Source organism: Echinops telfairi, unplaced genomic scaffold (genome assembly GCF_000313985.2).
Source record: "Echinops telfairi isolate 266 unplaced genomic scaffold, ASM31398v2 ScPeMD7_23;HRSCAF=83, whole genome shotgun sequence".
NCBI classification, from domain to species: domain Eukaryota; kingdom Metazoa; phylum Chordata; class Mammalia; order Afrosoricida; family Tenrecidae; genus Echinops; species Echinops telfairi.
Genome location: NW_022103920.1, coordinates 38502933 through 38528041, shown reverse-complemented (window position 1 = coordinate 38528041; position 25109 = coordinate 38502933). Strand labels below are relative to the sequence as shown.

General features: G+C 38.9%; 1 protein-coding gene across 1 annotated transcript in view; it reads right to left on the bottom strand.

Moving 5' to 3' along the window:
• COG5 (component of oligomeric golgi complex 5) overlaps nucleotides 1-25109 on the bottom strand; it is a 296280-nt gene that overhangs the window by 109206 nt on the left and 161965 nt on the right. Inside the window, exons 9-11 of the mRNA XM_045288944.1 lie at nucleotides 21503-21668; nucleotides 12147-12259; nucleotides 11817-11894 (exon numbers count right to left, since the gene is read on the bottom strand). Of these exons, the coding sequence (XP_045144879.1) occupies nucleotides 11817-11894; nucleotides 12147-12259; nucleotides 21503-21668 (357 nt within the window). The remainder of the gene's footprint in view (nucleotides 1-11816; nucleotides 11895-12146; nucleotides 12260-21502; nucleotides 21669-25109) is intronic.

Sequence of the window (25109 nt, the reverse complement as noted above, 5' to 3'; positions counted from 1 at the left end):
GGATCACTTGTTGTTCCCTTGTCCCTGGGTTTGTTAACACTACTTTCTTTCCCCCACCTCCCCCTCTCCCATGCCCCCCCATCCCGTTGTTATCTCCTCCAGATTGACTGACTTGTTCTACTTCCATTTTCATTATTATTTGTATCTTTGTTCAACAAGTCTTTACTCAAGTGGGCGGTGAGTATTTTGTGTCTTAAAGTACGTTTTCCACCAGATTAAAAAAATAGCATTTTGTGCCTACTTTTCAATTAATTTTTAAAAATTTGAGTATTGGGTATTGTGATGTTTAGATTTTATGTCAACTTGAGCTACTGGTCATGGTCTAACCTCGCAACCAGGACAAAGCCTAATGAAGTCTCCTTGGGAACGTGGCCCTTTTTTTGGATGAGACACACTGAGAAGAACTGGTCCCTCTCTTTCCCTTCTTCAGCTTCCTGCTGACCCTGGAAGCTGTGGACCTTGCCATGTAACTGAGGACCTTGGATCCATGAGAATTTGTACCCAGCAGCCTGTGAACTCTAAGCTTCTTGCTTTGCTTTCCCGTTTCACCCACCAGCAGCTGTGCCAGTCTGAGGGCCTCCAGCTACACCTGACCCATGGACTTGAATTGGACTGGGCTGGGCTGCTTTCTTGATATAAAATTCCTTCTTGACTTAAAGTTCTAACATGTATATAAGTTTCCTGGTTTTGTTTCTCTAGGAAACTCAGTCTAATACAGTTATAAGGTTTATTATCTGTTGTACACTCAGCTATATAATCATGTAATTTCCTTGCTGGAAACAATAGGCTATTATATTAATACCCAATCCTTGCCATTGAGTCAATTGAGACCTATTAAGTCCATATTTAGGTTTCCAATGCAATACATCTTTATAGGAGCAGATAGCCTCATCTTTCTCCCACAAAGCTCTTAGTGAGTTTGAACCACCAACATTGTGTTTAGTAATATAATGCTAACTCAGCAGTTCTACCAGAACTCCTTATTATATTAACAAAGTTCACAGTATCTTTACATTGTTGTTTTGAATCCTACTTGTTTATGTTGGTATTGAAGATAATTATTTTAATATATTGATTATATCAATGTTATTAAAATGTACACTAAAGAAGAACTATTTCTAAGCCCTCCTTTTTTTCCTTCTTTTTTCATGCCTATCTATACGAGATAGGCAAGATAAACAATCCCGAGGAGAAAACAAGAGGGCTGATGGTTCCAGGGAGAACGTGAGAGAGAGAGAGAGAGAGACAGACAGACAGAGAGACAGAGAGAGGTGTGTGGGGAGCCAACAAACCCATGGGCAAAGGAACAAAAAGAAATCTAAAGTCGATGACAAGGAGGGTGTAGAATGCCTGGCGTGGTTTGATCAAGAGCAATGTAGCTGAGAAGAATTACTGAGAGCCAAATGAAGGTTGAACATGATAGTAAGACAGGAGGAAAGAAAAAGGAAATAGGAACTAGAGGAAAGAACTAGGAGGCAAAAGACCTTTATAGAGGTATAAATATAGGCATGTATATATGTAAATATATTATTATATAATGATCAGGATATAGGTCTATGCACATATATTTCTGTGTTAAGTATCAAGGTAGCAGATGGACATTGGGCCTTTACTCAAGCCCTCCCTCAATGCAAGAACACCTTGTTCTAATAACCTGGCATTCTGTGATGCTCATCTTTCTGACAAGATTGCTGAAGTCAAAATGGGTGCATAAGCAAAGGTGGTGAAAAAAGCTGATGGTGCCTGGCTGTTAAAAGATATGGAGTCTGGAGTCTTAAAGGCTTGAAGTTAAACAAACAACCATCTAACAAGGAAGCAGCGAAGCCCACATGGAAGAAGCCCACCAGCCTGTGTGAGCAAAAAGTGTCTATGGGATCTGGTATCAGGCATCAGGTCCCAAAACAAGCAATCATTATTACTGCAAATGAGGGGAGTTGGAATGGAAACGCAAAGCCCATCTGTAGACAATCGGACATCCCCTCACAGAAGGGCAACAAGGAAGGGAGGGGTCAGCCAGGGTGTAGTATAGTACCAACTAAACACACAACATTCCTCTAGTTATATAATGTTTCCTCCCCACCACTAACCTGACCCCAGTTCTACCTTACAAATTCGGCTGGAACATAACACGTAGACTGGTACAAATAAGAGCTCTCAACATGGAATCCAGGAAAGATAAACCCCGTAGGAACAATAACGGGGCTAGCGATACCATGAAGGTAGGACGAACGTGGGAGGTCAAGGGGAGAGAAGGAGGAATCACTCCCCACCCTCTCCACTGTTCGAGGGGTACAAGCAACAGAAACGTAGATGAAGGGAGACAGTGCATGGGATAAGATAATTTATCATTTATCAAGGGGTCATGAAGGTGGGAGTATGGGAAAGGGAGGGGAAAAAAGAGCAGCTGATATCAAGGACTCAGTAGAAAGAAAATGCTTTGAAAATGATGACGGCAGCATGTGTACAAATGTGCTTAATACAATTGATGTATGGATTGTTATAAAGCTGTAAGAGCCCCCAATAAAATGATTTATTAAAAAAAAAATGACCCAAAGTTTCCTTTTTGAGTCTAAGTACAAGTGGGCATCCAAATAAATAGACTTCAAACTTTGGAAAAGGGGTAGTTACATATGTTTTGTAAGATTCATTAGTTACTTATTTTATTTAAAAAATTTATTTTAATATGTACTTTAGGATAATTATCATAGCCTAAGATTTTTTCCTTTAAGAAAATTCTGAAGGAATTTTACCAGTTAAAAACAAAACAAAACATACACTTAATAGTCTTAACATTCTGTTCACTTAAACAATTTTATGCAGTTATTCTACTTCTTAAGTTGACTGTATATTCTTTGCTCATAATTTATTTCATTTTGGAGAGTACACTTGTGTGATATTCTTTATTCTATGTACCATTTTTATCTTGTCTGAAGTTAAAATAGCCACAACTGCTTTAATTTACGGAGAACGCTTGTCTAGCCAATTATTACTATTCTCTCTATGTTGGATTTTTAAATGTGACTTACAAATAGCATATATTTTAAAATGTAATTTTTATCTTTTGGTAAAAAAATGACAACCCTATTATGTTTAGCTAATAGGCTAGCCTGGCTTTTATCATCTTATTTTATGCTTTATTTCCTTTGTTTTCTGCTTTTGTTCTGTGGATTAGTTTTGTTTGCTTTTATCTTCTCTAAGGTTTCTTGCTGTAGTTCCTGATTTTAATTCTATCATAGTTATGTTTATGTATTTTTTCTCCAAAAGTTTTGATCTCATATCTCTCAAAATTGAAAATACATCTTCTGAGACTGCCATGAACAAACATTCATTAATAGTTCTAAATTTCAGGAATTTCTAAATTAATGAGTCAAGATACGGTGGCTAAGGCAAATGAATAAAAAGAGAGAAGGGCTAGGATGGGAGCTGTTTAGCTACAATAACACATCAGAAGGGGCTGGACAGAAAAAGACTAGCATACTGAGGAGATCTTTGCTTCGGGGCTCTATAGAAAGTCAACCTACAGACGACCTAAGCAGTTGGATAAAACGCTCTTGCTTAAGCAAGATCTAGGCTAAAGGAGTCAGTAGAAACTGTTAGCATGTGTAAGTTTCCCCATGAACTACACGAAGCAGGAGAAGAAATGACGGCTGAGGACAAAGCCAGGGGAACAACATTACTTACAGGTCAGTGGAAGGAATAATTCAGAATTAATTGAGAAGGGTGGGTGGAGATAGTTAATAAAAAAGAAAACTTAGCCCTAAACTAGTGACTGATGAAGTTAGATGATGGGTGCATAGGATTCACTGTCTTGTACTGTCATATGTTTGAAATGTTAGAGATAAAGGGCCTTCAAATGAGGGATTGCTAGAGGCAGAGGAGTCTAGGAATGATTCTGGAGAGCAGTAGCATCCTGGAGGGAGGAGAATATTAAGACTGAAGAAGCGGGTAATTAGCTTGGGAGGCATGCGTGTGCGTGTGCGTATTAAGTAAAATAGGCCACAAGAGTGGCCTGAGGATTGGGCAGTTGGGTCTCTGAAGTACCCTTTGCAAGAACTGCTTCAGTGGGATAGAAGAAGCTACCTTTCAGTGGTTTGGGGCAAAAGAGAGAGAAGTGGAAATAGATGGGGGCTTCCCGAAACCTCCATGTGCAGTGAAGTACTTACAAGCAGATAGAGGACCAAGGGTTTTATTTTGGTTTTGGTTTTAGATGGCAGTACCTTGAATGGAAGGAACTGCAAAAGCGGTTGATGTATTAGAGAAAGAAGAGAACACCCTACAAAATGGGAAGGTGTGGAGTCAAAAACATAGGCTGATGGGCAGAGCAGTCGTGGCCAGGCAACCCAACTTCGAGAGAGCTGTCAGCATGCAGCTGCCAGCAGGCATCGGGCAAGTGCCCTCCTCACAGCCAAGAAGGCCGGAAGGAAGGACAGCTCTGCCGAAGGGGCAGTGAAGGAGGAGCCTAAGAGATCAGGGATTGTCGGCGAAACCTCCACTTGCAAAAATGGAGACGATGCCAAAAAGAGCAGCAAGAAAGGATAAATCTTCAGGCAAAAAGGGAAAGCCAAACAGAAACAGGGAGCCAAGGGAAAGTAGGCTGAAGTGGTTCACCAGGAAACTAAAAAAGGTTCACCTGCTGAAAACAGAGAAATGGAAACCAAGGACAGTCCAACCACGGGTGAAACAGAAAAAAGAAGTCAAGTTTGATTAATGTTACTCTACCAAGTCTGATCAGTGTGTCCTTTTGTCTCTCTTCTTGTACAATCAGAGGACTTCTGCTCTTTCGGATTAAGATATGATGAGCATGTTCTTCCCTTTTTGTTCTCTAACTCTAGGTCTTTGTACATTTCATTATACTATTGTAGTCGGAGTTGCTCTTTGAAATTTTCTGTTTGGGTCTCTGACCTAATCGTGTCTTCCATTTGCCTGAGCTACTGATTCAAGGGCAGGTTTGAGTCTCCTCTGACACGCACTTTGCTATTCTCTTCCTTTCCGGTCTTTTGGATGACCTTTTGTTTCTTCATGAATGTTCTCGATGTCCTCCCACCACTCATCAGGTCTCTGTCACTGGTGTTTAATGCAGCAAATTTACTCACAAGATCGTCTCGAAATTCAGGTGAGACGGACTTAAGGTCATATTTTGGCTCTTGTGGACTTGTTTTAATTTTCTTCAGTTTCCATCTGAACTTATATATGAGCAATTGATGGCCTGTTTCACAGTCAGTGCCCAGCCTGGTTTGAACTGCTGATACTGAGTTTCTCCATCATCACTTCCCACAGATACAGTCATTGATTTCTGTGTATTCCATCTGGAGAAGTCTACGTATATAGCTATCACTTGTGTTGTTGAAAAACCATTTGCTATAAGCAAGTTGTCGATCTTGCAAAATTCTATCATGCGATCTCCAGCTTCACTTCTCTCATCAAGACCATATTTTCCAACTACTGTCCCTCTGTGTTTCCAAATTTTGCATTCCAACCACCAAGAATTATCAAGGCAGCTTGACTGCATGTTTGATCGATTTCTGACTGAAAGCATTGATAGAACTTTTCAATTTCTTCACCACTAGCTTTAGTGGTTGGTGCATAAATTTGCATAACAGTTGTATTGATTGTATTACCATGAAGATGGATAGATATAATCCTATCACAGACAGCATTGTACTTCAAGACAGGCTCTGAAGTGTCCTTTTTGGCAATGAATGCAAGCCATTCCTCTTGATTATGTCTTTCCTGGCATAGTTAACCATATGATTTTCTAATTCAAAATGGCCAATACCAGTCTATTTCAGCTCATTAATGCCTAGGATATGGATCCTTATACATTCCATTTTATTCTTGATCACTTCCAATTTTCCTAGATTCATACTTCACACATTCCAAGGTCCAATTATTAGATTTTTTGCAGCTGTTTCTTCTTTTGACTTGAGCCCCATAAGCAAATGAAAAGCCTGAAGGCTTCACTGTCACAGGCTTGGCTCCATTCATGTCACCACGGTCAACTCTACTTTGAGAAAGGAACTCCTCCTCATTCATATTTTGAGTGCCGTCTGACCTCAGGGGCCCACCCTGACACCACTCTGACAATGTTCTATTTCCATTCATTAGCCTTCAGTATCAGACAATGCTTTGATGAACACAAAAGGTTTTCGTGGGCTCCTTCCTCTGAAGTGGGCAGTTAAATCCTTCTTCACAGTCTGTTCTTAGTCTGGTAGCTCCACAGAGCCCTTAGGGTTCTGGTCACTTAGGGTGACCCTGCTGGCATTTGAAATACCAGTGACATAGCTTCCAGCATTACAGGAGCACACGCCATCGCAAACTGACAGATAAGTGGTGGAATTTCTCTGTACTGATCCTCAAAGCAGCCAATAAAATATCAGTTACAAAACAAGCACATAAATGCAGGGATAAGTCTAAGAAAAGAGAAGATAAAATGTATCCTACTTTTGATCTGAGTTGGCATCAACTCTATGAAGGTGAGTTTGGTCTGGAGTTGAGCTAGAAAGGGAGGTGGGGGTAGTGACGAGCGCTTCAAATAAGGACAAGTGCCAAAGTGTTTCCAAGCCAGAGTACTTAGTGTTAGGAGGTCAGAAGGGAACTAAGTAAAGATTTTTTTTTTAAGAGAGAGAGAAGAGTGTGTGTTACATAAAAGATTTATCAAAAAGCCTATGCCAGAGAAATCCATGGAGAGAACATATTGTGAATAAAGACGCCTGCAGAACTTGATCAAAGAAACCAGACATAAATGAATTTGAAATTAGCTCTTAATCATATTCTGTATTTAAAGCAGAGGGACATTGGCAAAGCAAATACAGCAGTAAAATAATTCCCTCTACTTGAAAATAACCTTCAGAGGAAAGCTTTACTATCTGATTACCAAAAACCAGAAAAAGAACTTCTATAGGGATTTCAAGATGAACACCACAGAGAAAAATGAGGGTCGTAGATTGAATTGTGTGGCCCCCAAAAGCTTGGTTGGGCAGGCCATGATTCTCCATACAATGCAACTATCCTCCATTTTGTGATCTGATGTCATTTTCCTAGATGTTGGAGAGCACAACCCCTAGGATGTTAACCAGATAGGGTTAGAGGCATGATACAGTCCACAGGATGAGATTGTTATCTTGATTCTCACCTCTTTCATGATATAAAAGAGATTAAGCAAGCTAGCGGGCTAACACTAGGAAAGAAGAGCTGGGAGGAGAAGTCATCCTTCGGAGTCCCTGACTAGAAAAACGAGCTGAGTAAAGATTGATGCCAAGACACGTGGAAATTTCTACATGAAACGCTCTAACATCACAGATGTTTGGAATATAAGGACCTTCCCTTGGAGTTGACAGACAGATAGCAATCCCTTAGAGCTGGTTCTCTAAATTAGGATGTTTTAGCCCTAAGCTTTGAGAAAATAAATTTGTTAAAGCCATCACTTGTGGTAATTCTGTTATAGCAATGCTAGCTATGTAAGAAAACAAAAAAGCCCCCCAGATTTTCTGTTGAAAGGTTGCTCAAAGTAAATAGAACAATACTTGTGTTCAAACATGGGGACTTGGAAGGCCTACGCCCTTCTGTTCCAGGCCCAGCGCATGGATGGTGTGAGGCTGATGGGGTCCCCCTAGTGCACAGGGCCAAGTCTTCTCCAAGGGGTTCTACCTTGGGAATGCAGCCTAAAGCACAGAGTAAACTCCATCTATGGCTAAGTACCAGCGTGAGACAAGTCAGAAAGTCCCTTAAGGGAAAGGAGAAAAGAACTTTGAAGAGAGAGTTCAAGAGGGTGAGATGGGTTGTGAAGAGGTAAATGGGCAGAATCCAAGCAGTCTGTGCAGAGTATTCAATCCCCAAATAACAACAACAACAACAAAATACTAAAACATAGGGACTTATAAAGTGGAATTAGTAATAGAGAATGAAAAGTAGATTTTAGTTTTTAAAGGTAGAAATACATATATTTTGGACATATGCTTACTTGATATTTATCTATGAAGTAGCTGTTCAATACTTTTGTCCTGTTTTTAAATTAGTCTTTTGTTTTCTTAGTGAGTCCTGGAAGTTTTTCCAAAGTAATTAAAAAAGTATTGCTACTAAGGTTCTAATGCATTCATGCATGGGTATATTCAAACAAAACGTGCTTAAACATGTCTCTGATCAGCTGATGCCAGGAAACAAGTTCTCTCATAGTACGCTTGCCTTGGTCTCCTGAGGATGACTTCCCCCGCCAAAAAATGTCCAATAAAAACAGTGGCTTCCATGGATATCTGGTGAGCTAGTTCAATTCAAAGCAGCAAAGTCAGCCCAGAAGATATGGCTACTGTTTGGAGGGTCTTGAAAGGGACAAAAATCTTCATGGATTTTCTAGAAGAATACAAGATGATCACGGCATGGTGGTAGTGGTATAATGAAGAAGTTTTCAAAAAATTGAAAACTGCACTGGCGGAAAAAGTTTTCCCAATCATGACAATGCACCAAAGCTTTATTCAACGGTAACAAGGGCTGCCCTATAAAAATTTTGTACCAATATTTTTTTTACTTACTCTCATAAATTCTATGCCTTTTATGAAGTAGGTGATTTGCAAATATTCTCTCTCATTCTACATTTCACCTGTGCATTTTATTAATGGAGCATTCACAAAGCAGGAATTAGGAATATTGAGAAAATTGAGATCACCAATTTTTCCTTTGGTGGATCAAGCTTTTGGTGCTCTATGAGATATTTGTCGAACACAAGATCACAAAGATGTTTCTCCTGCATTTTCTTCTGGAAGTTTCACAGTTTTCGGCTTTACATTTAGATCTATAACCCATTTTGATGGTTTTTAAACATATAGTACCAGATAAGGATAACAGTTGTGTGTTTTTTCATGTTTGGATATCTACTTGTTCTAATACCATCTGTGGAAAATAACTATCATGGATAATACTGGACTGTCTTTGCAACCTTCTTTGAAAATCAGATGCCTATACAAGAGGAAACTCCAAAAAGTTTGTGGTGGAATGGGATGCAAAGATAATGGAATTTTTCCATAAACTTTTGGAAGGCCTTCCAAAATGTGACTACATTTCTGGAATTTATATTATACTCCATTTATCTATGTATCTATCTTTATACCAATTTCATAGTCTGGAATATTGAACCTTTGTAATATATCTTGAACTCGTATAATGTTATCCTTTCAATTTTGTTTTCTTATTTCATGAGGAATGAATGTTGGAGCCTGTCAAAGGCTTTTCCTTAATCTGTTCAGATGATGATCATATGGTTTTTCTTTTTTAGTAGCTTTCCTTTTCCAATTAGCCCTATATTAATGTCTCATTATAACCTCATAATTTTTAATTTTTCTTTCATATTCCCCATATCCTTGTCTTTATACTACACTCTGAATAAGGTCATCAACTCTAGTCTTTTTAAAATAGTCACTTGTTTCTCATTTCTTTTTATTCCACTGTTTTTCTTTTAAAAATATTTTTTACACAAGTATTTTAGAGTCTCCATCAAATAAGTCTAATATTTGCAGCCAATAGAGTTCTTGAGAGATTCTTTTTTTTTTGGGGGGGGGGGAGAAATTCTTTATGTCTTAAATCTACTTTGCTTTGTTTTATTGTTTTTCTACTGGTTCTTACACATAGCTTCTAGTTTACTTATAAAATCGCTTTGCTTTGTTACTGTGAGCACGTCTTTGACCTTAAACTAGGGAGAAATCGAATGGCTAAAACTAGAAATGCTTTCTTCTAGAGAAATCTGCACCTAGCTCTCATGGGAGTGAAATACTGTTACCAGCCCAAAACTATGTTCCCTGCCTTCACAGATCTCAACTTCAGTACAAGGCTCGGGGCTCACTTGTCCATCTTATTACAGTCCACGTCTAGACAGCTGGTCCATCACGATACGGGCAGCTATGAGTCCAGGCAACTTCAGTTATTACGTCACTTATAGCTCCCCGATCTTGACTCTACTTTCAACAATCTTATCTGGATGAATGCTCCTCAGAAATTGTCTTGTTTTTTGTAGACCTGACAGTACAAGAATGAGACTTTTAAAATGATCCAAAATCGATTTTTTCTGTAGTTGGAGGGCCCTTGAAAACATCTGAACCAACATAGTACTACGTATGTGCCATACTAAGTGGAAAGCCGCTAACTTTATAAAGACAAATACTCACTGACATAATTGATTGAATTATAAATACAACTGGTTTTTCACCATCCAATAATATGTCACAGGTAATGAGCTGGGCATTTTCCTCATAATATTAAAAAGGTTAAATACTTGAGCACACTAAATTTTTCTATGTAACCTTCAATGCTATTATCAAATCATTTGATATGTCTGAAGGGGTAAAAGAAAACACATTCTTTTTCATAGTTAGAAGTCTCATTAGTACTATAGCTGCTCAAAATGCTGAACACATTCCAAATTTAGCTTAATGCATCCTACACACAATTATAAGATTCTGTTCGATGATAAAAATTGCTGGCTTGGAAAATTAAAGTACCATATCTCAACTCCCACATACAGCTACGCTGGCTTAATTCCACAGATGAGAATCTACAACCTGTTTTCCACTGTTTGGATCCTGAAGAGTCAATAATTTGCTACACTCACTTTGAAGCAAAGTGTTATATATAGCATTGATCATTATACAGTAATACTAGAACTTCTACCTGTTGTTAAAAGATACCAAAATTGAACTTTTATTGTCTAATAATTAGCTTAAAGTTCTTTTTAAAAATGAGATGGTTTATTTATTATTTGAAAAATACAATATAGAAGACAAAAGAATATTCAACACAGAAGTACTACAAATATTTATTGTGAAATGATAGGCATGACAGTATCTTTTCAAATTATAGCTTGAAGTGAAAATTACTGGCTAATTTTACAAGTTAGCCTGGGTATTTATTAAATTAAGCAGAAGCAGAATTAGTTATTTCAATTCAATAATAGCATACATAAAAATCTGAACACACATGTACATTCAAAAGACTCTACACTTAAACTAAAATATTCCCAAGATTTGTTACTTTTGACCAGACTGCTGGTCCAGCTGTATTTTATAGTCAACCCACTTACGTCCTTTTTGTACTTGGTATATTCTTTGCAACATGATGAACATCAACTACAAAGGCCTTCTCAACTAATAAAGCATTAAGAAAACTATTATCATGGTGAATTTTTTCTTCTCTGGAAGGTTCTTCAAATAAGACTCTGCATAGTAATATGAATAATTCTATCAACTAGAATCTACTATCTTAGCACACACTCAGACAGACTTAGAAATGTCAACTTTAACACAAATTATTTAAAGTAAACCTGAATATTTAATTTTTGTCCATTAAAAGTATATAAATTATTTTAAAATTTTTACTACACCTCACAGAACTAATAAAACTTATTTTTACTACGTCTTTAACCGCAAAATTGCCACAGGTTAAATGAAACTCAAGACTCTTTTTTCAACAGTCTTGACATACTTAGAGTAAATCGTTGATATGTGTTATTACACAATATACTGTTACCAGTGAATAGCCATTCTGCAAGTTTCAGAGTAGAATGGTGCTCCCTGGGTTATCTACTAGCTGTAACCTTTCAGAAATAGACCACTAAGCCTTGTTTTCTACTGCACTTCTGAGTAGATTTGAACCACCAACCTTTTAGTAAGTAGCTGAGCACTTAGCCATTTGAACCATGCAGGGACTCCTACATATATAACTTATGGTTGTGGAGAATACATTTCCCAATTGTAATTTAGCAGACAGCAACTCTGTAGGAAAGGGGCATGAACGACTCAACAAAATAGAACAAAGTACTGCCATTTAGAACATACCTTAACTACTTCTTCAATGAAACAAATATGAGAAACAGGATCTCTCTTCTTTGCTAATACTTTTTGTAGATGTTGTACCTAAAAAAAAAAAAAGAAGAAGAAAGGGGGTTGACATATATAATGGGGCATTTCCCATAGAAACAAATGAAAACCTTTGTTACTAGTAAAATAAGGAGAAGAAAATTATATTTTGCACCAATCTTAATATACATTATGAGAGGCTTTAAAGAATCTCTTCTAAAAGGCTCTAAATAATTCTAAAATCAGACGGTGGGAATGATCAAGATTAAAACCATAGTGTTAACCGAGTTGACTCCCTCGGCGCATTACCTGTGTACAGATAGTATAGATATGATCCATAAGCTTCTCCATGTTGGTCCAAAGGGACGCACGAAAAGCTGCAGTGTTTCCTGGGGTCGGCATGGTAGACCGTCCAGGACCCCCTATTTATGAATGACAAAAACAAAAAATATATATGACAAAGTGTATGTTATTACTAAAAGTACAGCAAGGCTTTAAAGAATTCGTGGGGGGAAAAATCCCATTATCTTGTAATCCCATTTTTCCAGGAACTTTTTGAAGTCACCTTGTATATTTATGCTAAAATAGAATAGAATTTCTTCCAAGAAATAATTTAGTATCTAAAAAAGAATCTGATTGCAAGAACACATTGTTCTTTTAAATTGGCATTCCAGGATGCACACCTTCCCGAATCGATTGCTGAAGGAAAATGTGAACATAAGTAAAGGTGGTGAAGAAAGCTGATGGTGCCCGGCAACCATAAGATACAGAGTCCGGGGTCTTAAAGGCTTGAAGATATACAAGCGGCCATCTAGCTGAGAAGCATCAAAGCCCATATGGAAGAAGCACACCAGCCTGACTGACCAGGAGGTGTAGAAGGGATCAGGTATAAGGCATCATCAGAACAAAAAAATCTTACCATAGTGAATGATGGGGGGAATGCAGAGCAGAGACCCGAAGCCCATTCGTAGGCCACTGGAGATCCCCTTGCAGAGGAGTCTCGGGGAGGAGACGAGTCAGTCAGGGTGCGATGTAACAATGATGAAAAATACAACTTTCCTCTAGTTCCTAAATGTTTCCTCCCCGCTCCCACTATCATGACAGGAATCCTACCTTGCAAGTCTGGCTAGACCAGAGGATGTACACTGGTACAGATAGGAACTGGAAATACAGGGAATCCAGGGCGGATGAGCCCTACAGGACCAGCGGTGTGAGTGGCGATACAGGGAGGGTAGAGGGAGAGTGGGTAGGAAAGAGGGAACCGATTACAAGGAACTATATGTGACCTCCTCCCTGGGGGACGGACAACAGAAAAGTGGGTGAAGGGAGACGTCGGACGGGGCAAGATATGACAAAATAACAATTTATAAATTATCATGGGCTCACGAGGGAGGGGGGAGCGGGGAGGGAGGGGGAAAACGAGGACCTAATGCCGGGAGAGGAAATGTTTTGAGAATGATAACGGCAATGAATGTACAAATGCACTTTACACAATTGATGTGTGTATGGATTGTGATAAGAGTTGTATGAGCCCCTAATAGAATGATTTAAAAAATAAAAATAAATAAAAAAACCAAACTCGGAGCCCCAAAGAAAATTACATATATATATAGAAACAGATTTAGGGACTGAAGCAAATGTTCACGAATAAAAAGTTGAAGAAACAAAAAACCAAACTCACTCCCATCAAGTCAACACCGATTCATAGTGACTCTATAGGACTGTAACTGTTCGCAAGATCAGAAAGTCCTGTCTTCCTCCCGCAGAGCTTCCTGGTGGTTTCAAACTGCCAACCTTGAAGATTACTGCTCAATGTGAAACTACCAGGCTCCTGCTTTTACTATTACACACCTTAAATCTTCTAGCCTTTACTCATGACCCCATTCCAAAACAGTTTCCACATATCTGTTAGTACAGAGCCCCACTCTTCTGGTACAAAATTATGTTTTAATTATCTAGTGCGGCTATCACAGAACCTAACAGATATTTTTAAAAAGATATGTGAGAAAGAAAAATGAAAGGAACACAAGCAACAGCCATATGATAAACATAAGACACCAAAGGGTTTCCCCAAGAAAGCACGAGAAAATGTTATTCGGATATTTTCTTACTGTCTCAAAGTAATTACAGGAAGCATCATCACTAGTAAGAACATGACAGGGATCAGAAACAACAATAAAAACATAAACAAGAGTAAAGACAGTCACGCATGGGAAACAGGCAAGAGGAAATCAGGCAATGTAAAATAAAGTACAAAGACATGCAAGTGATTATGGAGAAGATACTTGATAGGTGTTACCGGATGACTCTGTTACAACTCATAGGGAACCTATGTATTACAGAACAAAACACAGGCTGGCCCTGCACCGTTCTTAATTGTTCTTTTGTTTGAGCCCGTTGTTGCAGCCGCTATGTCAATCCATCTCAACCAGAGTCTTTCATAAGAAAGAACTTCAGCTAAAGCAACATTGCTCACTCACTCATCTCTATGTGAACAGGAATATTTATCTGGTTAATGAATTCAAATAGAAATCTGAGCATAAATGACTCAATCCCTTCTTTTCTCCCTTGGTGGAGCCTTATCTGCATAAAAGATACTTGATCGTGTACTTGATCATGATCTCTACCACCTGTTAAGCACAGTCAGACAGGCTGAATGTGATGTACTATGAAAATCACTTGGTTGCAGATGTAAGTTATGTCCTCAAGTCCAGCTTGAATGGGTAATAAAACTAAAATTATAATTATTATCTCTTATTCTCCAGCAATATTTCAACTGTACTCAAATCCAGTAGAAGAGGGACATCCCCAAAACCACCAAATTCTAAGGGAAAGAAATCATAAGTCAGAACTTATACTCAGACATTCTTCAAATGTGAAGGCAAAAAACAGTCAACTATGCGATAACTCAGAGAACACAGTACCCAAAAGCCATTTCTGAAGCATCAATTGTTTTATAAAATCCATCCCAAGAAGAGGTAAGCAAAAATTGAAAGAGTAATAGTACAAGGAGGAAAGTTGAGAATCAAATCATTTAAACATAAAAATAAGAAAACGGAGTGATCACTAAAAATACTCCAACAGACAAGAAGGAGGCAAGGAGATGAAGGAAAATCCACTCTGGTTGACTTCCCCTGTTGTGGCAGAGAACAAAGAGGGTTATTCTATTCTTAACATGGGAAGAGTTATTTCCAGATAAATGCTTCTGCACAAGAAAATTAGACTATGAAAAACAATAAGAAATGGGTTAATTCATCTTTCAAAGGACTTCTGCTTTCTCACTACCCCTCCACTTTACCAAACAGGATGTCCTTTTCCAGGGAACGGTCTGTCCTGACATGTCCAAAGTATGTATGATGAACTCACCCTCCTTGCTTCTAGGGAGCACTCTGGCTTGACTTCTTCCAAGACAGATAGGTTTGTCCTCTAAGCAATCCAAGACACTTTCAATATTCTTCTCCAGCACCAACATTCAAATACATAATTTCATCTTTGGTGTTCTTAATTAAATGTCCAATTTTCACATGCATTTGAGGTAATTGAAAATACCATGGCAGGGCCAGGCTTACCTTAGTCCTCAAAATTCAATAGTCTAAAGAGGTCTTGTGGAGCAGATTTATCTAATGCAACACATCTTTTTATCTCTTGAATGCTGCTTCCATAAACATTGATTGTGTATCCAAGCAAGACAAAAATCCTTAAAAACTTCAGACTTTTCTCCATTCATTATGATATAACTCACTGGTCCATTTGTGAGGATTTTTGTCTTCTTTACATTGAGCTGTAATCCATACTAAAGGCAACAATCCTTGATTGAAGCACGTGCTTCAAGTCCTCCTCACTTTCAGCAAATAAGGTTGTGTCCTCTGCATATTGCAGGTTGGTAATAAGCCTTCCTCCAATCCTGATGCCACATTCTTGTTTATATAATCCAGCTTCTCTGATGATCTGCTCAGCATACAGATTGAATAAGTATGGTCAGAGGATACAAGCCTGTTGCAAACCTTTCCTGTTTTAAACCATGAAATATTTCCTTGATCTGTTCGCACAGCTGCCTCTTGATACATGTATCAGTTGTGCATGAATGCAATGATGTGCTCTGAAATTCCCATTCTTCTCAAGATTATCTGTAGTGTGTTGTGATCCACATAGTCGAATGCTTTGGCATAATCAATGAAACACAAGTAAACACCTTTCTGGTATTCTCTGATTTGAGCCAAGATCCATCTGACATCAGCAATGATATCCCTTGTTCTATGTCTGCTTCTGAATCTGGCCTGAACTTCTGGCAGTGCCCTGTTGATGTACTGTTACAGCCATTATTCGATGACACTCAGCAAAAGTTTACTTTTGCTGATATCATTGATATCAATGACATTTTTCTGTAGCTTGAAAATTCTGTTGGGTCACCTTTCTTTGGCAATGGGTACAAATGTGGATCTCTTCCTGTCAGTTGGCCAGGAGCTGTGTTCCAAATTTCTTAGCATAGACTAGTAAGTGCTTTCGGGGGCTTCATCAGCTTTCTGAAACACTTCCTTTGGTATTCTACAGATTCCTAGAGCCTTGTTTTTGGCTAATACTTTCCATGTAGATTGAACTTCTTCCTCTTGTACCATTGGTTCTTGCTCATATACTACCTCCAGAAATGGAGGTATTTCTTTTTGGTACAATGACTCTATATTCTTTCCCTGTTCTTTTGACACTTCTAGTTTGCTCACAGAATCACTGATTATCGCAACTCAAGGCTGGAGTGTTCCTTGAGTTCTTTCAGTTTAAGATATGCTGAGCGTGTTCCTTCACTTTGGTTTTCTAACTCGAGGTCTTTATATATGTCATTATAGGATTTGTCTTTGTCTTCCTGAGTTGTCCTTCGAAATTTTGTATTCAGCCCTTTGACTCATCATTTATTTCATTTGCTTTAGCAACTCTAAGAACAAGTTTGAGTCTCTTCTGACATCCACTTTCATGTTTTCTTTCTTTCTTGCCTTTTAAATGACCTTTTGCTTTCTTTATGAGTGATGATCTTCATGTTCTCCCACAGCTCATCATGTCTTCTGTCATTAGTGTTCAATGCAGCAAATCTATTCTCCAGATGTTTTCGAAATTCAGGTGGGATAGAGTCAAGGTGCTTTGGCTTCACTTGTTTTCATTTTTGTCAGCTTCCTATGCGGAAGTGATGGGCTGTTCCACAGGGAGCTCCTGGCGGGGTTTGAGTGCTAATACTGAGCTTCTCCAGTGTCTCCGCCCACAGATGTCATCAGTGTGGTTTCTGTGTATTCCATCTGGCCAAGTGCATGTGGATAGTCACCTTTTGTGTTGCTGAAAAAAGGTATTTGCTATGAACAAGTCTCTGGGTTTGTAAAATGCTATCATGTGATCTCCAGCTTCATTTCTATCACTCAGTCCATATTTTCCAACTACTATAGTCTACTTAATAATAGTTCATCTTATTAAGAGAATGTTCTCAGTTTTTCACTATTATATGTAATCTCACCACTATCAACTTGATTCCGAATTAGACTGACCCTGTAGGACAGGGTAGAAGTGTCCATGTGTTTCTGAGACTGTAACACTCTTTACAGGAGTGGAATTCTCATCTTTCTCCCATGAAGTAGCTGGTGGCTTAGAACCTCTGACCTTGTGGTTAGCAGCCAACAGGTAACACACTACTTCATCAAGGCTTCTCATTCCATACAATCATGCACTAAAGACATATAAATGTAAATATATGTATATATATACACATCCCAGATTTCCTTATAAGAGAAACTTCAAGACATTTTAAACTGTAGAAATAATTTTCATAATACTTTGTAAAGTGGTTAAACCAATTTTTTCCTTTACTAACAGGACAGATTATGTTTGCTCTTACCTAATATTTACTTCCATCTTAGATTTTCCGAATCTGATAATTCATAGTATCTTATTTAATTTAGGTTTCATTAATAAATAGTTCACTCACTAAACAGTGAAGTTTTACATGTTTATTCAATGTATGCTGTAAATTGGCTACTCAAATCCATTATCCATTTTTTGAAATTATTGACTTTCTCTAATTGAATTATTGGCCTTTTTTATACAACTTTACCCTTAAAGCTATACCTATTAAATCCTGAAATGATCAGAAACTTAAAAGTATAAAAAAAATTTCTCCTAAACCACTCAAAACAAGTTACTGACATAATGCTCCATCGCTCCTAAATATGTTAATGTGCATTTCAAACAAACAAGAACATTCTCTGGCATAATCTCCATGTAGCCACTGAAATAAAGAAATGAACATTCACGTATTCTATGTAATTAAGAAAACTTAGTTGTGACTCGTTAGGATAATTAAAAACACCCGATGCTTAAGGTTCCTACATTAAATCATTCTATCAAATCTTTTGCAGATGATAATAAGAAGGCTTTAAAACTCTTTTCTTTCAACAGAAGAGGCATACATTAGGACTGACAGCATGTGAATAATTGCTTTCCTCCCCTCCCCTCTCCCCCCACCTCCATTCTTGACAACACAAGAGGGAAGGGGATAAAACTGCTACTGGAAATTTAAACATCAGATCAAACTTCCTGAGAATAATTGCTGGGAAAGGCTGAGAGTGAAATCTCCTTTGGCAATTTCTTTTAAAAGCCCTCCTTCTAGAATTGTTTAAATACTGTCCAATTCAGAGGGTAAGGTTAATCTTTTAAAATCCCTTTAAGATCCAAGATTCTTTTATCTATTTTTATCAAGTGCAGCTTACTTATGAGCTACGTATACTGAGTGGCCTTTAGAATCTTGCTTATGTCTCAGATATAAAGATTAAAACAACCAATGGCTATCAATATTTTATTCTTTAAGTTTAGAGTTTCTCTAGGGTTTCTCTATTTAATAGAAAAACAGAAATAAAAGGACCGGAGACAAAAAGGATACAGAATCCTTTGAGGAATTTTTCTGTAGACTGAAGGAATAATATGGAATGGTAAAACTGAAGAAAGAAATGGAGCCTAGATATATACTTGCTTGATTTTTAAGCAGAAAACAACAATAGCAAGATTGTACATGATAGAAAAGAAAGAAGGAAGAAGAAAAAAACTGAAAGTGTGACAAAGGGGGGGGACCTATGAAACAATGTGTGTTGGATCTAGGACAAAGGATTTTTTTTATTTTGCAAAAAGCAAGTACAATATGCACATGTTTAACAGTGCTAAGGAAGATGTCGAGGAGAGAGTGGAGATGGAGTCGTTACAGTAAATGAAAACCAATAACCAAACTCACTGCCGTCAAGTCCATGCTCACTCACAGCGACCCAAAAGGCAGGGTAGAATTGCCCTTTTGAGTTTTCAGGATTGTAACTGTTAACAGGTGTGGACGTCTTTCTCCCGCAGAGCAGCTAATGATTTTGAACTACTAACCTCAGGGAAATCACAGACCAATGCAGATCCACTACACTACCAGGGCTTGTAAGTGAAAGCTGTACACAATTGGTGGTGTTTCCTGTCCATGGGAAAGCATCTTATATTATATTTACTTTGCTGTGTAAACAACCAAATTATATATAGTCTGTGGTTACAACAGCCGTAAAGTCTACAATTCAATATTCAAGTTCTAACAGGCGGGTACTACTTTACAATGCACATCAAAACATAATTACTACCTTAATACTATGTTACGTTTTTAGTGTACAGGAATCCCTCTGTGATATCGCGGGCTTTGATGCAGAGCACTGCAATAAGCGAATAGGGCAATAGAGCAAGTCGCACGAATGCTTTCGGTTTTCCAGTCCATCTAAACGTACGCTATGGTCAGTTAAAGGAGTGTTGGTTACTGGTTGCAACCGACCTTCCCATGACCGACCAAGAGATGGCCTGGAGATAGATCTGCATTTAAAAATCTCAGCCAGCATTGAAGACAATGGGTGCACAAGCAAGTGTGGTGAAGAAAGCTGATGGTGCCCAGGTACCAAAAGATATAGCACCTGAAGCCTTAAAAAATTGAAGATAAACAATCAGCCATCTAGCTGAGAGACAACAAAACCCACACGGAAGAAGCACACCAGCCTGCCCCTACTCGATTGCAGAGGACAAAGGGGGTGCATTAGCAAAAGTGGTGAAGAAAGCAGATGGTGCCCAGCTATCAAATGATACAGCATCTGGGGTCTTAAAGGCTTGAAGACAAGCAGGTGGCCATCTAGCTAAGAAACAACAAAACCCACAAGGAAGAAGCACACCAGCTTACCCCAACACTAATGCTGAAGACAAAGCAGGTACATAAGCAAATGCAGTGAAGAAAGCTGATGGTGCCAAGCTGTCAAATTACACAGAATCTGGGGTCTCACATGCTGGAAGATAAACAAGGGGCCATCTAACTGAGAAACAACAAAGCCCACATGGAAGAAGCACACCAGCCTGTAAGATGACAAGGCGGCGAAGGGGTCAGGTATCAAGCATCAAAGACCAAAAAATAAAAAAATAAAGTCATAACATTGTGAATGAGGGGGAGTGCAGAGTGAGGACTCAGGGCCCATCCAGGGGAAATTGGACATCCCCTTGCAGAAGAGCTGCGGGGAGGAGATGAGCCAATCAGAGTACAGTGTAGTAACAATGAAATATGCAATTTTCCTGTAGTTCTTAAATGCTTCCTCCCCCTACTATCATGATCCCAATTATCCCTTACATATCCGGCTGGACCGGAGGATGTACACTGGCACAGATAGGAACTGGAAATACAGTAAACCCAGGACAGATGAACCCCCAGGACAAGTGGAGAGAGTGGCGATAGCGGGAGGGTGGAGGGAAGATGAGGGAGAAAGGGGGAACAGATGACAAGGTCTGCATATGGCCTCCTCCCTGGGTGACGGACAATGGAGAAGTTGTATGGGGTAAGATATGATAAAATAATAATAATTTATAAATTATCAAGGGTTCAGGGGGAAGGGGGATCAGGGAGGGAAGGGGAAAAATGAGCTGACACCAAGGGCTCAAGTGGAAAGTGGGTGCTGTGAGAATGATGAAGTCAACATATGTACTAATGTGCTAGACACAAATGATGTATGCACGGATTGTGATGAGTTGTATGAGCTCCTAATAAAATGATCAATTTAAAAAAAAATCTCAGCCAGCAAGAACCTTTTGGGTCAGAAAAAGCAGATTCCACTGTCCATGCAGTCACCACAAGTCAGGCGCCACCATGACAGCAACTGGTAACAAAGGTAGCTTAGTGAGAATGCTCCCATCTTTTGGTCCGTTTTTCTCTATACATAGCCAATACTGCTCCTGACTAACAGGATACCAAAAGGAAAAGTGTAGAAGGCTCAGGTAGAAATTGTAATGCCCGAAGATTAAAAAATTCTCTCTCACTAAGAAATGCATGTGAGGCATGAGGACAAGTTTTAGGAAGAAAACAATGTTCCTTTGCTTGTTTTACATATGTTTCCTCTCGACTAAATGATGCCACAGTTTCTGGATTCTTAACTTGCAGTTATGAATATACCAATTGGCCAGTTCAACTGACTGATGAGAGGAGAAAAGTTATAAATAAATTCTGGAACATAATTTCTTTCCTCATTTTCTGTCTGCTAAAAAATGAGTCATTAGATTGCTTTGAAATTTGAGTGCTACATATTATTCAAAGGACTTCTCAGTTATAAATAAATAAAGAAGCTAAATATAAACCATATCCATACCTCTAGCAGCTGACTGAGAAGGCTGAGTCAAAACTTTGATGTCTAATGTACTGTTAATATTTTCTTCTATGGTAGCACAATATCCTTCCACGACACTGGCAATAGTATCCTTCAAAGTTCCAAGATTATAGAAAACCTGAAGCGCTGTTCCGACTTGGGTTGGATTCTTAAAAAAAAAGGAAAGAGAAAAAAGTGATGGTAGCAAACAGTTATAAACAGAAAAACAAACAAACAAAATTGATAGAAATCTACAACTTTAAGTGATATTTTGAGTTGGTAGGTCCATATCTTTATCAAAGACAATGCATTTGAAATGAATGTTGTTTTAGCCATTATTTATTTCACAAAAGTAAAATAGGTACTATGTACACTGTCTTTCTTTCTTTCTTTCTTTCTTTCTTTCTTTCTTTCTTTCTTTCTTTCTTTCTTCCTTTCTTTTCCATTTCCTCTTCCTTTAAAGGGTAATAACAAGTTTAGCAGACTGTTGTATTACAGTTTATTTAAATTTACCACCAAGCCCTATAGAGTTATGTTATAGTTAACAGCTACTCTAACTATGATTAGAGAATAAACAAATAAATGCTACACAGTTGACTGAGTGTCAGTGTAGACCAGCCTCTATTGTACGGTTAAGACATATAAAGATCATAGTAAAGTCATAGAGGATAGAAGATAGGAGAGAAAGTAAAATAAAGGAGTCAGACATTTATGTCTGACATTTCATGGTAGCATGCTCACCTCCGGGATGGTCATGATCTCAGTAGCCAGGTCTGAGAAAAGAGCGGGAGGAGGAGAGGGGAGAGAGCATATGTCCTTTATTTCTGACCAAGGCCTATATATACTTAGGGACGTGCAAGCCCCCTGATTCCAGGTAACCCCATACATCACAGGAAGAGGCTATACAATGGCATACACATCACAGGAAAGAGATGAGCTAGGGGTGCACATACAAAAGGAAGGGGAGGAATTAGGGGTACACATGTGACAAGGCAGACCCTAGACTCAAGATGGCAGCCTAACCTTGGTCATCCTTGAGTGGCCTTGTCTCTAGGCTCTTCTGCAAGGAAACAATCCACTACCCTTATCAGAAGGAAGTGGGCCCTACTCAGGGTAGGACATATTATACAGTCTGATTGCTCTAGACGGCTGATAACCACGCTCAGGGAGATTAACCTCTGATCAGCATGATTCGACCTCCAAGTGTACAGTCATTTAGGATATGTAGCAAGCAGTGTCTTAGGTTTGGCATATATTTGGGGGAGACAACCTGGGGAAAAACCCTTTTGCATCCCACAATTGAGGGAAGAGCCACGTCATGTAGACTGAAATTTAACTACTCATTATGCTTCTTTCATCTTCTCTCATTCATGTTTTACTAACAATATTGATAGTGTTTGTGATGTGGTTCCTCATAATTACACGTGCTGGGAATACAGCTGCAAACAAAGCCAATTAAATTTGATGAGAAATATAAAAAATCATAAATACAAGGAGGCTTCCAAAAGTTCATGGAAAAGTGACATCTTTTCATTCCATTTTCCATAAACTTTTTGAAGCCCCCTCATATAATAGTATTGGGCAGTGACGATTGTTGTAAAACTAAAAGGAGGACAGGGACAGGATGGAGATCATCACAGAAAGAAGAGTCCAAGAATGCATTTGTGAGATGATATTTGATTCAAGACTTGAATATAGTGAGGGAGGGCATCAAAGGAGGACAGACAGGCTGAAGATGGATCTGAGACAGCAAGATGGTCGTGATGGTAGCTGGAACAGAGCAACACCCAAGCCGCGGAAGGTAGGCAATGGGTTACAGAGCCAGGTAAAGGAAACACCATCTGTGGCCAGACGAAATTCATAGTACTATATAAAAGTAGGTGGTTGGATTTGTCACGACCTGAACAACTGAGTTACCAGGCTTCCATTGAATACACTAACATTGCCAGTCCCAAACTCACAAGGACAGTTCTATTGAAGCCCTTTTTTCATTTATGATTCAATGTCTGTTATCAGGGAGGCATGATTAGAAGGTTAAATAATTTCATTAACTTATTTTCCAAATTGTAAATTGGCAAGGCAAAGGAAAAAAAATTACCTCTCAAATTTACTAGTGCTATTTTAAAATAGTAGCACATGCAGCAGATACACAAACCTGCACTAAAAATGCAAACTACTTGCCACTGAGTCAATTCAGACTCATAGCGACCTTGAAAACGGAGTAGATCTGCGCCTTTAGGTTTCCGAGGCTATCAAACTTTGTGGGGGGCAGAAAACCTCATCTGTCTAGGAGTGGATGGTGAGTTCGAACTGCTAATCTTAAGGTTGAGGGAGCCCAATTTGTAACCTACTATACTACCAGGAATCCTTCAAACGCACATAGAGGGAGATAGAACCAGCTTAAAGCAGAACGAAAGAAAAACAGGAGAATTGCTGAAAAATAACAATACCTACCTGTGGTGGTTATATAATTGTCAATTTGAGGATTAAGAGTGAAGGGGTGGAGTCTAGTCTGTCAATCAGATCATAGTAAATGAGGCCTCTGAGAAATCTGGGAAATGTGGATTTTCCTCTTTGGGGACAGGAGGCACTTTCTCTTTCTGCTGACTCCCTGCGAGTCATTCCTGAGGAGAAGCCACATGGACCTACCCTGATGCAGCCCTGGAAGCTGGAGAAGCCATGTGGAGACCTCTGCCAGCGCTGAGATGCTTACAACGCCACTGGATCCAAAGACTTTCTACCCACTGGCCTGTGATCGTCCTGCATTCAGCGTTATTGAATGTGTTTTGTGAGTCTGATGGGGGCTTTCTAGATTGGTATCGGACATATGGGCTAATATCGGACTTATGGGCTTGGGCTGGACTAGGTTGGGATGCTTTCTTAATGTACAATTACCCTTTATACAAAACTTTCTCTTATACACACATAAGTTTCTATGGACTTGTTTCTCTAGTCTACCCGGACTAACACATCACCTGAGATTTTACTTTTATTAAAAGTAAGAAAATTAATCAAATGGATATTGTTTCAAATTATAGCCTAATTTTAAAACATCTAACTATACAAGGGGGATTCAAAAGTTTGTGGAAATGCCCCACTATCCTTCAATTCTATCTTTCCATGAACTCTTTAAGGCCCTTTTGTAATTACAGAAGAATTTATAGGAAGCCCACAGTCTCAGAAACTCATAAGGGCACTTCAACTCTCTTCTATAGGAGTCGCTGTGGTCAGAATCCGTTGGATGGCAGTGAGTTTGATTTTGGGGGAGGCACAAATACAGGGGCGCTGGTGCATGGTGGGTTACACATTGGGAACCACCAGCTATTTCGCAGAGAAAGAGGCTTTCTACTCCCACAGAGTTACACCCTCAGAAACCCACACAGCCAGTTCTGCCTTATGATGTCGCAATTCCAGTGAATGGGGCAAAAATGGCTGACTGTTCCACTGCAGTCAATTTTGATTCATAGCAACTCCAGGAGACAGAGTAAAAATGCCGTATACAGTTCCCTAAGGAACCCTGGTGGTGTAGTGGTTAGGTGTTGGGCTGTGACCCTCATAGTCTGCAGTTGGAAGCCACCAACAGCTCTGCAGGAGAAAGACTTTGGCTTTC